This window comes from Rana temporaria, chromosome 6, assembly GCF_905171775.1.
Source record: "Rana temporaria chromosome 6, aRanTem1.1, whole genome shotgun sequence".
Classification (NCBI taxonomy): domain Eukaryota; kingdom Metazoa; phylum Chordata; class Amphibia; order Anura; family Ranidae; genus Rana; species Rana temporaria.
Genome location: NC_053494.1, coordinates 103,473,984 through 103,491,786, shown reverse-complemented (window position 1 = coordinate 103,491,786; position 17,803 = coordinate 103,473,984). Strand labels below are relative to the sequence as shown.

The 17,803-nt window shown below is 43.5% G+C and overlaps 1 protein-coding gene across 1 annotated transcript in view; it reads left to right on the top strand.

Moving 5' to 3' along the window:
* The window catches only part of HECW2 (HECT, C2 and WW domain containing E3 ubiquitin protein ligase 2), a 336,744-nt gene that overhangs the window by 205,670 nt on the left and 113,271 nt on the right, over positions 1 to 17,803 (top strand). Inside the window, exon 8 of the mRNA XM_040358472.1 lies at positions 1,939 to 2,081. Coding sequence (XP_040214406.1) covers positions 1,939 to 2,081 — 143 coding nt within the window. The remainder of the gene's footprint in view (positions 1 to 1,938; positions 2,082 to 17,803) is intronic.

Sequence of the window (17,803 nt, the reverse complement as noted above, 5' to 3'; positions counted from 1 at the left end):
ATCTAAGGGAAACAGGTAACCGGAGGGACAGGATGGCTCGGGACAGGGATTTCTAAAGAGATAAAACATTGAGGAAATGCGGATGTATTGCAGAGCTATTTTTCTGATATGCATCAAATGTTTTTCTGCATGGAAATACATACATACACTTGTTAAATTGTCATTTAAATTCATCCCACCCCTATGCATATACTTTTCTTTTGACGTGTTGACATTTTTTTAACCTGTACTGCCTAGGAGAATAATAAAACTCAAAGTTAGCACTATAATGTTGTATACTGTATCTTCAAACAATTATTATCTCTGAATAAGTGCAGCATTAAAGTAGGCATATTACTATAGGCAAAACATTTTTTTTTTTTTTCATTTTGGATAGATTAAGGGAGGTTTGTGATTTTTTTGGCCATCTGTGTCCCATTGTAAAGATTTCCCTTCAATTCCTGTCCTTTAGCCAAAACAGGAAGTAAGAGGAAATCCCTGCAAATTAAGGGAATTATTTGGGGATGCCCAGGTCACAAGAACTAGTACCCCCATTGGAAGATTTCCCCTCTATTACTTTTCCGGGGACAACCCAAAATTTTTAATTTTCTTTAATAATGGTAAACGGGACAATATAAGAGGGTAAATCTTACCTAACGGAGGCACAGACAGCAATAAAAACCTGAACAGATGTTCTAAACCCTCTCCACTCTGTCCAAAACTAAAAAAAAAAAATCATTTTGCCTTTAGTTATACTTTAACTGATACTTGTTAATGTTTCCACAGCGTTAATTGGCCTCCCATATGGGTCAACCAATGCCTTGATGATTCTAGTGATATTCTAAGTAGATCTCAGGGAATGTTAATGTTTTTGTATTTCACCCTGTTCTGAAACACTCACTAGACTTTGTGTACAGTCAATGATGCATGATAATTTCATGTTTTCTTTGTTAAACCTGTTAAAACTTTTTTTAAAAGATTAGAAATGAGAGTGCAGCATTCTTTATTTGAGAGTGCAATATTTCCAAATCAAGTGCAAATTCAAATATTATACAACAAAGACAACATAAGGTGCAATTAATCGAACCAGCATCAAAGTGAAAAAAAGTAGAAACTTGTTCTCAATACATGTTTGTTTAAATACATAAATATGATACATAAGTATGGAGGTTCCAAAAAAACAACAACTGTGGGCCAGATTCACAAAAGAGATACGACGGCGTATCTCCTGATACGCCGTCGTATCTCTGAGATACGATTGTCGTATCTATGTGCCTGATTCATAGAATCAGTTACGCATAGATAGCCCTAAGATCCGACAGGTGTAACTGTGTTACACCGTCGGATCTTAGGCTGCAATTCTAGGCCGGCCGCTAGGTGGCGATTCCATTGCGGTCGGCGTAGAATATGCAAATGACTAGTTACACGGATTCACGAAATTTCACGTAGTTTGCGTAAGTCGTCCGTGAATGGCGCTGGATGCCATTTACGTTAACGTCAAAACCAATGACGTCCTTGCGACGTCATTTAGCGCAATGCACGTCGGGTAATTTTACGGACGGAGCATGCGCAGTACGTTCGGCGTGGGAACGCGCCTAATTTAAATGGTGCCCGCCCCATTTGAATTAGGCGGGCTTGCGCCGAGCGGATTTACGCTACGCCGCCGCAAGTTTACAGGTAAGTGCTTTGTGAATCATGCACTTACGCTGCAAACTTGCGGCGATGTAACGTAAATGGGATACGTTACGCCGTGGCTAAGTTACGCGGAATTACGTGAATCTGGCCCTGTATACTCACCTAGGTGGATGCAGCCTTAATCCGATTCTACATCTGTCCCCTGCCGCTTCTACATTGAGAACTGTGCGAGCACAACAAACTGAACACAAACTCTAGCTTTTGGGTTTAATACTACTTTAAATACTGTCAAAAATATTTTCTGATACATTTTTTTTCTTTCAGAAATATTCATTTGTTGCACTTTTAACTGATGTTTTGGAAATTGAAATAAAAGATAAATTTGCCAAAAGTCGTCCTATCATCAAGAGATTTCTTGGGAAATTAACTATTCCTGTCCAAAGACTCTTGGAGAGACATGCAATTGGGTAATTATATGGTTTTGTGTGTTGCTGATGTTGTTTGCAGTTATACGTCTACTATTGTTTGCAGATCTGAATTATTCCAAAACATTTCCATTCTCTGATATTTTTCACTGTAACAATATACAAATTAAATCACCTCCATTATGGTGCAGTATATCTGAGAAAGATCTGAAGGTCCAACTTGGCTAATTGATATATGAAAACTAGAAACTAAAGGGTGGACTTTAAAGGCACACGGATAAACCATATAATTTAGTTTTTTTTTTTAGAGAAATATAAAAAAATTATATATGGATATATATAAAACACATGGTAATATTGTTAAATGACCCACACATAAATTCTGATAACAATTCCAAAGTAGACAATTATATTGATAAACCTAGTGGTACAATGGTTGAAATTCCAATAAAGTAACCAAATGGGAATGTAAATGTGGAATAGTTGAATCAAAATATGAATCCAAATACAAGAAATTCACTCTACATGTTGCGCGTTAAATTAAAAGTCCTTTTAAGTCCACCCCTTTAGTTTCTAGTTTTCATATATCTATTTTCGGGATGTCGGCACACCGCTATCTGTGCATCCACAGTGTCACCCTGTGAGGATACATGTTAAATTGTAAAACATTTCTCAACTTGGCTAATTGACTTTTCCTTTTGGATTTTGTCTGGCCACTTTGATCACATTTACAATCATGTGCAAAATGTTCACTTTGGTCAATTATTTTTTCCTTATGGATACGTGTCCCTTTTAGTAAAATAAATACATGTTAATATACTGTATATGTTAGGGATGTTACTTTTTAAAACAGTAATTATTTCTGGCAAATACAGTATTAAATAGAATTGGAGGGTAGGGATCATCCTGGACAGACTTGATTGGTCACTGGTTATAGACAGAAATGGGCAAGATAGGAAAACGTTTCTTTCCGGCGTTTGATGCCCGGCTCTGGTGTGAAAATATTGAGCCCTGTTGTGGGCCTGGGCTGCTACCTCAGGATGCGGCGAGATGGTCGCTCCCGTAGTGATCAGAGGAAGTGAGTGTAAAGAAGCGCTCAAAATGCAATCGTTGAAAAATAAACCGCTTTATCAAGGGTACAGATGGGGAACCATGGCTGCTGTTTAAATAAAGATCCTGTTAAGGTATATCTGGGACCTGAACATTGTAGAGGCCCAGTAGGCAAGTGGTTAACGTAGAAGTGTAGGCAAAACTTATTTTTTTGCACTTTGGATAAAGTAAGGGAGAGCTGTAACCCTTTCATTTTATTTTTTGCCGTCTTTGGCCTATTGAATATATTTACCTTCACCTCTTGTTGCATAGCCAAAACAGAAAGTGAGAAGACATCCCTGAAAATGTAGGGAATTCATTGCCCCCCCCCTCCCCGTTCACCAGAAATAGTGTCCATATTGTTACTTTTCTGGGGACAACCCAAAATTTGAGGTTGTCTTTTAAATTCACTTTGGATTATAATGGCAAACAGAACAAATAGAGAGGGTGAATCTCCCCAATGGGGGCAGAAGTAGCAATAACATTTTGACAGGGCTCCTAATCCCTTGCCATTCTCTCCAAAAATATAAAATAAGCTAGTATTTTTTCGTTTTGGTCAATGTTGTTTTTTAAAATGTGGAAACAAACTTGCTGGCCCCGAGAGGATGTGTGGAGGGGAAGGATGAAGCCTTGCTCGAGTCTACAGAGAAAGAAAGGATCTCCGCTAACAGGGATGATTTCTGGTGAGACCTGGATGACAAACTAGAAGCCCTGAGAAATGAGATGATGGAGGGTATGGACCGAAAAATGGCTGATCTGAAGAACTCTTGCGAATATTAATTAATAAACATTCAACAACGATGTGAAGAGAATGAGAATAGCTGTTCAGGAGTCAAAGAATTTGTTTTGGAAAAAGACACAAAACTGCGGAATGAAATAAACAAGTTGAAATCTCAAATGAAGACTGCGCCAAATGGCAGGTTAGGTTGTTGCAAGAATGTTGCTTTTGATGCCACTCTTAAGAATATGAATTAAAAAGTTGAAAGAATTGCTGATGCTCATCAAGCCCTTAATTTCCGAATAGACAATGAAGTGCAGCGCCCTAATGTCCCGCACCCAGACCAGTCATGGAATGAAAGATTAAATGACTTATGCTGGCCATGCACTCCACGAAAAATCGTCCGAACGAACGTTCGGCCGTGAGCGCAAACGATATTGACATCATGTAATGACCGATAAATCGTTCAGTGGACATAAAAAAAAGAAATATAGTTTGTTTTTTTTACATATACCTAGTGCAGAAAGTTTGGACGGGAAACACATTAACCTTCCGATTTATCGTTCGGCAGAAAATTTTCAAACTTGTCCTTCGTCCCACCGATTATCGATTTTGTGCCCATTAACTGTTCGAAACACAAACAAACTGTCTGAACTACTGAATTTCGGACGATTTTTTGTATAGTGTATGGCCAGCATTAGAGTGTGAAGTAAATGTCACGGAAAAAACTGCAGAGGAACACTGCCTTTACATTGAGGACACACTGAGAGGTTTAATCAATATTAGTACAGAAGATATAAACAGTCTAATTGACCAAAAAATCCAACAGCTAGAGAATAGGCTGGATGAACTCGGCACGAATCATGCTTCTACTGATTCCAGTCATTAATTTTCTGGTACTGTCCTAGAAGACCTTGATGACTTAAAGGATACTGTAAAAAGGCTTGACACTGAGCTGAAAACGGCACTATTTGACAAGAATGGTTACCTAAATAACAAGGAGGGTGATGGTAGATATAAAGTCTTATGACGCGTACACACGACCGTTTTTTATGACGAGAAAAATGCAATTTTTTTAAATTGGTCATTAAAAACGATCCTGTGTAGGCTCCAGAGCATTTTTCTCAACGTGAAAAATGTATAACATGCTCTATTTTTTCTCGTCGTTTTTCACTTCGTCATTTTTCACGTCGTGAAAAACGGTCGCGTGTAGGCTTTAACGACGGGAAAAAAACCTGCAATGCTCAGAAGTTATGAGACGGGAGCACTCGTTCTGGTTAAACTAGCGTTTGTAATGGAGATAGCACATTTGTCACGCTGTAACAGACTGAAAAGCGCAAATCGTCTCTCACCAAACTTTTACTGACACAGAATCAGCAAAAGCAGCCATCCGAATGGAACTTCCCCTTTATAGTGCCGTCGTACTTGTTGTATGTCACCACGCTTTGCTCAAGCATTTTTTTTCACGATCGATATGCAAGGCAGGCTTGACAAGAATCACGTTGAGAAAAACGTTTTTTCCATGACATTAAAAACAGTCGTGTGTACGCGGCATAAGTTCAGACCCAGTTGAGCAATTCTGTTTTCTGATTGATACAATTAATGAAAAATGTGAACATCTCTAGTAGAGGTCGACCGATATATCGGTTGGCCGATATATCGGCCGATATTTGGCGTTTTTAAATTAATCGGCATCGGCCGATTTGTGCTTTAAAAAAGCCGATTGATAAGTTCAGCACCGCGACTTGGAAAAGCTTCTGCAATACAAGTCAATGCAAGTGCTTCCCGTAGAAGACCTCTCTCTCTCTCTCCTGGGCAGCCTGCCAAGTTTTAGAAAACATATACAATGTTGCTACTTATCAATTAACTGAACTCCGTGTAGGAGAATTCTCAGTTTAACCATTTAAAGGCTAAATCTTTTTTTACATTTGTTGCTTACAAGTAAAAATCCTGTATTTTCTGCTAGAAAATTACTTGGAACCCCCAAACATTATATATTTTTTTTTAGCAGAGACCCTAGGAAATAAAATAGCGATTGCTGCAATATTTAATGTTACACGGTATTTGCGCAGCGGTCTTTCAAACACATTTTTTGGGGAAAAAATATACTTTAACAAATAAAAAAAAAAAAACTAAACAGTAAAGTTAGCCCATATTTTTTTTTTTTCAACCAAAAGTTTTCATTACCTGTTTTTGTGTATTATATATATATATATATAATACACAAAAACAGGTAATGAAAACTTTTGGTTGAAAAAAAAAAAATATGGGCTAACTTTACTGTTTAGCCCAAAAGCGCCTGAAAAAAAAATCGGCTTAACATATCGGCCCAAAAAAATCGGCATCATAAATCGGCTATCGGCCGCCGTGATTTCTAAATATCGGCATCGGTATCGGCCAGAGAAAAACCCATATCGGTCTACCTCTAATCTCTAGAACAAGACATCATATCTGGAAGCCATGCAAAGTGAACTCGGCCAGGTTAAATTTGACCTTTACAAAATTGAGGACAATGTTGATTTATTAGATTGGAAGATTTAACTCAATGAAAGACCAGTTGAAAATTCCGACGCATGCTCGAAAAAAAATCGACGCATGCTCAGAAGCATAGAACTTAATTTTCTCAGCTCGTCCTAGGCTTTTACGTCACCGCGTTCTTGGCAGTCAAAAGTTCACCTAACTTTTGTGTGACCGTGTGTATGCAAGGCAGGCTTGACCGGAATTTCGTCGGAAAAAACATCCAACTTTTTTCGGACGGGAAAACCGATCGTGTGTACAGGACATTACAGAGAAACCCAGAGTTCCACAGCGTCAAGTAATCTCCTAGGTCATACCTTCACTCCCTGAGCAACTCAAACGACCTATAGAACCACAACTACCTCAAAAACCAACTGACACAAAACCAGAGCCACCATCATCCGAACCAGAGCCACCAAGCCCAACTGACTCTATTGTGATACCTCTTGTTCCTGGACATCATGTTCTTTCAAAAAAGGAAGTGTTATATAAAAAATGCGGGGCTTCTATCAAATTCATGCGTGGTGAAAACTAGAGCAGTGTTTCTCAACCTTTTTCCAGTCGGGGCGCCCTTGAAAAATATTTTCAGTCTTGAGGCACCCCTGTCCAAGACTTGGTTCACGTCGCTGTGTGTTGCGGAAACACGTACAAAATCGCGCTCGTTCTTGACACACAGACAAATGCTCTGCTCTTAAGGGGTGCCATTAATTCTTAATGGTGCCCCATCCATTGGCAAACATGGGTTGCTTTTGTTGTGGCACAATTTAAAAAAAAAGGGTCGGGGACTTCTTTCCCCGCATTACTGCGGGTAGGGAAATGAATGGGCTGCCCTACACGCAGCACACATCCACACAGAACCAAGAGCTTGTTCACATGTCAGGCTGGAGGGGCAGAAAAACCACATGGTTGAGACGTTTTTTACCACCCCCAACTTTTGCCCCTTTAGCTGCAGAGGCAACAGCTGGGGGTGTAAACATGCTGTGGCTGCAGCTGGGGGTATACCCAGGGTGATTGGGGCTGCACTGCAACTACCCTGCAACTGTGTGCATTGCATTTACGGGCTTAAAACAGGTGGTGAGGAGGCAAGATATGCCTCTTTACTGGCTGACAAATGCCCCTGAAAAGCGATATGAACACAAATTGCTTTTCAGAGGAGCAGCAGTCCTTGCTGCTATCTCGAACAAGCCCTACAAAAGTAGTTCTGATAGTACAGGAATAGGGGGGTCAGGATTAAAAGTGACATACATACAGACAGATGTGCACGCACACAAACAGACACACGTACAAACACACACGTGTGTCTGTTTGTGTGCGTCTGTTTGTGTGCGTGCGCATCTGTCTGTATGTATTTTACTTTTAATCCTGACCCCCCCTATTCCTGTACCATGAGAACTACTTTTGTCAGACACACACTAACAGACATGTGTACACATGCACACATACACTGAAAGAAGAACTGTCAGAGCTGCACAACAACCAATCAGATCCAGAGTGCTGTAGCCATGAATGGAGGATGTGGGGTGTCAGTGACTGTGACAGCTGGTTATTCATAGCAGAGCCCCCCCTCACCACCTTACCCTTGGCCTCGCAGTCAGCGCAATACTTGTTGTCCTCCTCCCTCAGCATACGAGACAGGATGGCCTGGTGCTGCTCATTCAGCTTCAGGGCCTTCTCCATCTCTGAGCGGGTGGCCATGTCTGCGGACAGGGGAGCAGTGTCGGTCACGGTGGCTCTTCTACTCTTTCTTCTTCCCCCTCAGGGAAAAGCGCGCCAGGCAGAGTTCAGGGCGGTACCCGCGGCTCTCACGTCACAGAAGCAGTGCGTGCATCCGACCCTCCCATAGCAACCGATGACGTATTCGGTTGGCAAGACGCGGTCGGGAGGCCCGCACAGTCAGCACAGCTTCCTGAGTGCCGGGAAGTGAGTTTTACACAGCGGACCGGCACCGCTGTAAAGACAAATGCCCAGCAGTAGTGTTACAATATTTGGGGTCATTTTGCCGCGGCACACCTGGGGACTCTTCACGGCACACCAGTGTGCCGCGGCACACTGGTTGAGAAACGTTGAACTAGAGAATGCCCATAATTAAGGATTTTATTTTCTGAGGTAATTTTTTCAGGTTTTTCTTAGAAGCAAGATGAGCTGCTTACTGCCGCTGAGCAGGCAGATGACATGTCTGTCTCTGCACACTGTGCAGGGACTGACCTGTCAGAGTGCCGCTCTCCCTTATAGGGGATTGGATGACGACGTACCGTAGAGACCCTTGTCATGCGATCCGCCAGGCAGATGGAAAAGTAGGATTTTCCTCTGTCACACTTTGACGGATTGGAGAGGGTCGGATGTCAGCGGGCATGTCATTGCTGACATCCATGGCGCCATAGAGGTGCACGGAGCGCCCATTCAGGTCTGCCTACAAAACTGACAGGCGAACCTGAATGGTCCACCTGTGTGAAAGGGCCCTAAGGCACTCTACCTTCTTTAAGTTTAAACTATATAATTGAAGTACATACAGGTCAGGTGTATGCAAACCAGGTCTAATATCACTTGTTTCTAATGAGTTGTTAAGCTGCAATCTTTAAAACAGCAGCCTTGATAACTGTCTGCATTCTTTGTACTTGGATGTCAGGTACAGTTTAAAGCGGGAGTTCACCCATTTATGATTTTTTTTTTTTTCTCCCATAAGGTTCCTGCTCGTTCGGTCTAGGGGAATCGGCTATTTGTAGTAAAATATGAGCAGTACTTACCCGTTTTCGAGCTGCATCTTCTTCCGTCGCTTCCGGGTATGGGTCTTCGGGAGCGGGCGTTCCTTCTTGATTGACAGCTTTCCGAGAGGCTTCCGACGGTCGCATCCATCGCGTCACTCGTAGCCGAAAGAAGCCGAACGTCGGTGCGGCTCTATACTGCGCCTGCGCACCGACGTTCGGCTTCTTTCGGAAAATCGTGACGCGATGGATGCGACCGTCGGAAGCCTCTCGGAAGACTGTCAATCAAGAAGGAACGCCCATTCCCGAAGCCCATACCCGGAAGCGACGGAGAGGATGCATCTCGTAAACGGGTAAGTACTGCACATATTTTAAAATAAATAGCCGATTCCCCTAGTAAAAACGAGCAGGAATCTAAGGGGGAAAAGTGCCCTCTAAGGGTGAACCCCCGCTTTAAGCATTGTGCCAGGTCACAAGCAGTTTAATAAGTAAAATACAGCTTTTTCAATATCTATGCAAATTCATTATTTTATTGAAGAAAAAGTGGAAAAATGTATATCAACTGCAAAAAAACGAATTACAAGGAGATTTGAACATGTAGACCCTGTTATGTAGGAACCATTAAAATTGGACTATAAGGCCTGGTTTACACCTACAATTTTTTTGTGGGTTTTCAGTTTTGCAGATACACACTACAGTCCATTTTAACATGGTTTCCTATGGATGTAGTTTATACCTGTGCATTTTATGAAAGGGCCAGGTACTGCAATTAGGGCCGGATTCCTGCCAAGGCCACCAAGGCCAGGCCTTGGGGCGGTAGTGGGTGCAAGGGTGGTGCTGGTTGTAACAAACAGCGGGAGACTGCTGTGTCACGGAGCCTACTGTGAAAAGTTTGGGCGCTGTGATAAAGGTCCCGCCCTCCTCCTATACCAGCTTGTGTGATAGAGGCAGTGTTTTGTCTATCACACAAGCTGGTCTAGGAGGAGGGCGGGACTTTTATCACAGCGCCCAAACTTTTCACAGTGAGCTCTGTGACACAGCAGGAGCAGGAGATGCCAGATGTGCGTAATGCACACACTGACTGGTAAGGGTACATTGTTAGGCACAGTAAGGCTGCAATGATGGTGTGGGGGTCTGTAATGATGGTGAGGGGGTTGTAATGATGGTGAGGGGGGCTGCAATGAGGGCACAGTAAGGCAGCAGTGATGGTGAGGGAGGCTGCAATGAGGGCACAGTAAGGCAGCAGTGATGGTGAGGCTGCCGTGATGGTGAGGCGGCAATGATGGGCACAGGTTGGGGGAGTTTCAGGTTTTTTTGGGCGGGGGGCTGCATTGAAGGATCCGGCCTTGGGGCGGCAAAGGGAGTAAATCTGGGCCTGCCTGCAATATGCAAACTGCAACCCGCATGGGTGTGAATCAGGCCTAAGGGTACTAAAGCAGACCTGCTTGTTGGTTTAATGGCCAGTCTGACACCAGCTTAGAAGCTGAATCCTGCTTGTCACCATCAGCCTTACTCAATACGAAGTGCAAGAAGTACTTATTCCTAAAAGAGAATGATCTATGGAAAGGGCAGCAGGTGGTCTCTTTAATTTAACCACTTATTTCTGCACATACCTTCCTTTCCCATATACAGGGTCCCAAAACACTGTTCTGCTCAGTGGCGGCCCGTCCATAGGGGGCGCTCGGGCGCCGCCCCCCCAAGCTGTAAAATGAAAAAAAAATGTTTTTTAAAAAAAAAAAATATGTCACTTTAAGAGTGACCAGGCGCCGGACATACGGCGGTCTATGGGAAGCTTCCCAGCCTGCAATCAGCTGATCGCAGGCTTGGAAGCTGATTTGCCCGTGTTTAGGGCGTGTGCAGGGCGCAAGCTGTGCGCCCGCACACACTCCCACTGTCATTTGATTTGCTAGAATGCATGGGTTTGTCATGGGATTGGCTCGGCGGGGACCGGAGGAGAGGTCAGTGGGCAGTGCCATTAATATATCACTTCCGGTATTCTGGTGATATCTGGAGCGCGTGTGGGGGCATCATAGAGGAGCGGCGCCAACCATTGAAGGTAAGGAACAGACCGGCTCCATCCCCCACGCCAGCACCAGCAGCACCCCCGCATCCATTGCCTGCCAGCCCCGCCACCACCACCGATCCCCACCGCAGCTGAATACTACTCTCTGCGGAGTCGGCGCTAGTACTGCCAGTGACAAGCTGCAGCGGCGGCCCCCCCTCTCCCCCCACCCGGAGTTCACTCCGAGTCCTGCCGCCACACTCCGCTCCGGATCAGCAGTGTGCAGTCGCAACAGCTTCGGGTCCCCCCCCCCACTTCAATGTGCCGATCAGACGTCTGATCGGCACATTGAGGTGGGGGGGGGGGACCTGAAGCTGTTGCGAGTGCACACTGCTGATCCGGAGCGGAGTGGGTCTGGGCGGCAGGACTCGGAGTGAACTGGGGGGGGGGCGGGGGGGAGGGGGGCTGCTGCTGCTGCTTGTCAGTTGTCACTGAACTTAGATGACAGCTCGGAGTGAACTGGGGGGGAGGGGGGCTACTGCTTCTGTTTCTGCTTGTCACTGAACTTACACACTGACAGGACTCGGAGTGAACTAGGGGGGGAGGGGAGGGGCCCCCTCCCCCCCTAGTTCACTCCGAGTCCTGTCATTGTGTAAGTCTCCTCTCCTCCCCCCCACTTTCTCTGAAGTTCACACTGCCCGAGCGGAGCTGGCGCTGCTAAGGTAAGCCAGCCAAGCCACAGAATTCAGTTCAAAATGTATTTGATTTGATTGATCGCCCCATTAGGTCATCAGCGGACAGCGGTGCACTGCCTGATCCCCACCCATCCACCTTGGAGCCTGTTATTGTATTTAGACTGCTGGGACTTGTAGTTCTCCATCATCTCCTGGGGCTCAGGTGCATGCAATCCACCATCTATGGGACTACAAGTCCCAGCAGTGAGACAAACTGAACAAAAATGGTGGATTGCATGCACCTAAGCCCCAGGAGATGATGGAGAACTACAAGTCCCAGCAGGTTATAATATAAAGCTCCGAGGTGGATGGATGTCTGGACAGTGACAATTGATGGGCACAGTGGTGACAATTGATGGGCACAGTGGTGACAATTGATGGGCACAGTGGTGACAATTGGTGGCACAGTGGTGACAATTGGTGGCACAGTGGTGACAATTGGTGGCACAGTGGTGACAATTGATGGCACAGTGGTAACAATTGATGGCATGGCACAGTGGTGACAATTGATGGCACAGTGGTAACAATTGATGGCATGGCACAGTGGTAACAATTAATGGCATGGCACAGTGGTAACAATTGATGGCATGGCACAGTGGTGACAATTGATGGCACAGTTGTAACAATTGATGGCATGGCACAGTGGTGACAATTGGTGGCACAGTGGTGACAATTGGTGGCACAGTGGTGACAATTGATGCACAGTGGTAACAATTGATGGCATGGCACAGTGGTTACAATTGATGGCACAGTGGTAACAATTGATGGCATGGCACAGTGGTAACAATTGATGGCATGGCACAGTGGTGACAATTGATGGCACAGTGGTGACAATTGATGGCATGGCACAGTGGTGACAATTGATGGCATGGCAAAGTGGTGACAATTGATGGCATGGCAAAGTGGTGACAATTGATGGCATGGCAAAGTGGTGACAATTGATGGCATGGCAAAGTGGTGACAATTGATGGCATGGCAAAGTGGTGACAATTGATGGCATGGAGAAGTGGTGACAATTGATGGCATAGTGGCTGTGTTTGATGGCATGGCACAGTGGTTGCGTTTTGATGGCATGGCACAGTGGCTGCGTTTGATGGCATGGCACAGTGGTGATAATTGATGGGCCCAGTGAGGCTGCAATTGTTTTATTTTTTTCGTTTGCGCCCCCCCCAAACAATTTGAGCACCAGCCGCCACTGGTTCTGCTAGTGCAGTAGTAGCATTAGCTGTACCTGCAATTTTCTGATTGGAATTAGTTGTAGCAATGCAAGTTTAAGAGACTTCCATTTGTAGTGGCTAATTCCATTCATATACTAGAGACGGAAATCAACAAGTGCATTGACAGGGAGAAAACAGAACCGCTGAGCTCCTGGCATAGTTTTTACTGAGCCGTATTTCAACAGCATGGGGATAAGTATAATAAACATATTACACATCCCCCCCATTGTCCCTTCCAGAGATTTCTTGGAGATCTCCTTTTAGGACAGTAGCACACAGCAGGAAATTAGAAGTGATCTTGTAGAGGTCTGAGTACAGTACATTTTTAACTGGTTGCTATGGGTTACTGCGCAGAGAAGTATTTTACACATATGTTAGAGAGAAATTATTTTCAGAGCTTTAATGTAAAAATTATGAGCATTTAACTTGTTATTTAATTAAGTTAGTTATTTACATTCTTAGTCATCATTGTAGGAAAAACTCACTTATTTGATCTGTTCCACAACTAAGGCCTGTCATTGGCTCTAATTTTGAGTAATTCACTCTCAGGCCCCGTACACACGAGAGGATCCATCCGCTGGAATTGATCCGCGGACCGGCTCCAGGGGATAGATCCCCTGGTGTGTACAACCCAGCGGATCTGTTTCCGCGGATTTTTTTCCCCTGGGATGGTTTTCAATCGGATAAAAATTTGAAGACATGCTTTCAAATCTATCCGCTTGAATTCATCCCAACGGATTGATCTGCTGGTCTGTACAGACTCACCGGATCAATCCGTCCGAATGGATCCCCCGCATGCGTCGTAATGATTCGACGCATGCGTGGAATTCCTTATATGACCGCGTCGCGCACGTCGCCGCGTCATCATCGCGGCGACGGCGCGACACGTCATCGCGATGGGATTTCGGCGCGGATTTCGATCCTATGGTGAGTACACTCCATCGGATCCAGATCCGCGGAAATCCTCGAGAGGATTTATCCGCGGAAACGGTCCGTTGGACCGTATCCGCAGATAAATCCTCTCGTGTGTACTAGGCCTTACAATTTTTATGAGTTAATTAACTGTAATGGGGACATACATTTGAAATTATGTTGTCTGTATGATTTATTTCACATGGATGTGACATTTCTTATTCCCTCCTACAAACATGTGACCGTTATGTAAAACTTGCTCTGTATTGTTAAGCATTTACTGTATACAGATATCAATCATTACTGTAACTTGGACAGTCCCTTTGTCCTGAGTATGAGCTTGATATTTTTAAAAGTTGACTTTATTTTACAAGATGTTGACTTTGAAAATGAATGATGATGGGATATGTTATTAAATTAATTATTCTGAAAAAAAAAAACATTGCTGGCCCCAAAAGTGTAAAATATAAATATATTAATATATGTGCAAAATATTAATGAATTTTAAATTTGCCTAAAAAAATTACCGTAATATATATATATATATATATATATATGTATATGTCTGTATGCCTGACCATCTTATATAAATAAAAATGATTCACAAAAGCATTTAAAAAGAAGAACTTCAGCTTTTCCCCCCCAAAAACAACAGATGCGTTATGCATGTAAATGAATCACAACCCCACTGTCAGTTTATGTGTAGCATACCGCCTTTAGCTGTATAGAGCAGGTTTCTGTCATATCACTTCACTTTTTGGCTGAATTCATAAGTTCTCTGACTTCCTGTTTCCTGTTTCCTGTTTCCTTTCTTTTCCAGTCCTGATACTACATCTCCCATGATCCTTTGAGCCTCTGTAGCTTCAGGGCGGTATTTGGGAATCACTTGTATCAGTTCTGGGAGTTAATGTGGGTGGGTCCTAGGGTTACTTAGGGTGTTTTTGGGCCTTAACGTGGGCGGTGAAAGTTGTAAATGTGTCATACCTCCTCCTGTGTCATTCCTGGCTTGCAGCATGCCAAAGAATAATGGCTTACTGAAAGACTACAGAGGAAGGTCTATGGGAGGTTATTATGAAGGCGTTTCCTTCATATGTAAATCTGAGGGGTGAGACTCTCCCTGTTCGCACTGGTCAGCATATTTAACTGGACAGTACTAAATTCTAATTGTGATCTATTAAGTCCTGCCCAGCAGCAGCACAGCTAGCTTTCAGACCAGGCTGTGTATGAAGGTGTTTCCTTCTTGAATAATGCTGTGATCTGTGAATCGGGACTCGGGAGGGTGGGAGTCTTCCTGTGGGTGTGACTGGGCGGGATGGAATGCTAATTAGGATGTATTCAATCTCACCCACCATCTAAAGCTGTGAAGGAAGTTACTTAATTTGCCGGGTCTGAAAGACTACAAAGGGGAATGGTATAGACTCTAGCTGCTGTAGGAAGGGGCTGTGGAGGGGACAGAGTCTGTCAGCAGGATATAAGCCACAACTAAACCCAGAACATCAGGGGGTCTGCAGACAACTGAATAACATGGTACAGAGGTGGGATCTATGCTGGGATTGATAATTCCATTCAGTTCTAGTGAAAATAAAGTTTGAGTTCAGCGTTAAACATGGCTTAATGCTGGATACACACAATCCAAATATCGCCTGGTTCATTAGAAACCGGCCGACAGTCGGACAGTATGTACAGCTGCATGTACTATAGCCTCCCTCACCACACTGCTTGGCGCTGATGAAGAGGCTTTGAGCTTCGAAACGCGTCAGCCGGCGGTGACCTCTTTTCATTTCCTCCATGACCTGTTGGAGTGTGGTTCGAGGGTAATCTACTACAGCTTATGTCGATTAAGCCTATACTCTTTCTACCACCACTGTGAGTAGAAACACCTTTTATCCCAAGCAGGGCATTCAAAATAGGGGCAGGACCTGCTGTGGGGGCACTGTACCTTATCTGCAGGGAGGGGTTGCTCATGAGGATGACTTTATACCCACTTATTCATTGTGCAGACATGTGTTGGGTATTAAGATTTTTTAGCAGATACACAATCTGGTGTGTGGTGTGTAGTTCCGTAGGGTGACCCAATGTAAATGATGTAGTCATTTCTACAGCCCTGTCACAAGAGGCCAAAGTCCTCAGACACACCAGCATGCCTTGTACTGGGACTACTCTAGAAAAATAGGCTACAGGTCTCAGCTTTCCTCTTATATTTCTTCTGATGTATTTTTTAATATGTTTTGAATAAAATTATATATGTCTTGTTGATTTACAAATGTATAAAATAAAAATAGAAGTGCAGCGCTAAAAACACATCTCTAAATGAACTGAGACAATCATATGGATCTCAAAATCAATATTGAGGAATATGTGGAACCTTAAAGTGGATGTAAACCTGAATTTTATTTTTTATTTTTTTTATTTTTTTTTGCTGTCACAATGTAGAGTATAAGATTTCCTATCATTTGTGCCCAGTCTTGCCACACAGAGTTAATCCAGCTCTGAGCAATCCTCTTATTGTTCAGTGAAATAAAACAGACTTAGTCCGTTCCGCCCCCTTGCTGTGAGTGACAGGTTATTTACATATCTCATGCACTAGCCTGGAGACAGGCATTATTTTTTAATTCTCACCCCCACTCCTTTTATGAAGTCATGTGGTTACTTTTCTGTATTTTGACTGGATGTTAGTGATCATAGCAGAATTTAGTGTAAGGAATACACAGGAGAAAATGCATGTTGACAAGGGGAGTGTAGAAAAGGGAGGGGAGTCTACTGACATCACGACTCCACCCACAGAGCTCCAGACAACAGATCCACCCACAGAATCTGCAGTTTTTCAGTTCTTATAACAGACAGAGGGGAAACATTTGACAGGTAAGGATACATGCAGGAGGCATCTATATCCTTATAGATCAGAACTATGGCAGTAGTTTAGAAAGGATGAGAGTGGCTTTACATCCACTTTAATTGAACATGTAGTGAGTCCAAAAAATAAATAAATCAAATTCAAATGTTCACAGCATCCTCTTGACACTGAGAGTGAAAACAATTGGTAAAGAAAAGATTACAAGTAGATAATCCACCACCAATTGGATGACGGCTTACCAGAATGTTTGAACCCAAAAGGGTGTACACCCAGTGAGTCAAAGAGGCTTGTGGTGATGTACACCAAAGATAGGGGCATCAAGTCAGGCGACCTTTAATACATGAATCAGGTATTCCCACAAGTCTTCAAATGGCTCTCAAGGGTAGTAACCTCCAAGGTAGATTATTATATTCATGAAGCGAGATGGATAGATGTTCCCATGCATTCATATATACAGGTCATTCTCAAAAAATTAGCATATTGTGATAAAGTTCATTATTTTCTGTAATGTACTGATAAACATTAGACTTTCATATATTTTAGATTCATTACACACAACTGAAGTAGTTCAAGCCTTTTTATTGTTTTAATATTGATGATTTTGGCATACAGCTCATGAAAACCCAAAATTCCTATCTCAAAAAATTAGCATATCATGAAAAGGTTCTCTAAACGAGCTCTTAACCTAATCATCTGAATCAACTAATTAACTCTAAACACCTGCAAAAGATTCCTGAGGCTTTTAAAAACTCCCAGCCTGGTTCATTACTCCAAACCGCAATCATGGGTAAGACTGCCGACCTGACTGCTGTCCAGAAGGCCATCATTGACACCCTCAAGCAAGAGGGTAAGACACAGAAAGAAATAGGCTGTTCCCAGAGTGCTGTATCAAGGCACCTCAGTGGGAAGTCTGTGGGAAGGAAAAAGTGTGGCAGAAAACGCTGCACAACGAGAAGAGGTGACTGGACCCTGGGGAAGATTGTGGAGAAGGACCGATTCCAGACCTTGGGGGACCTGCG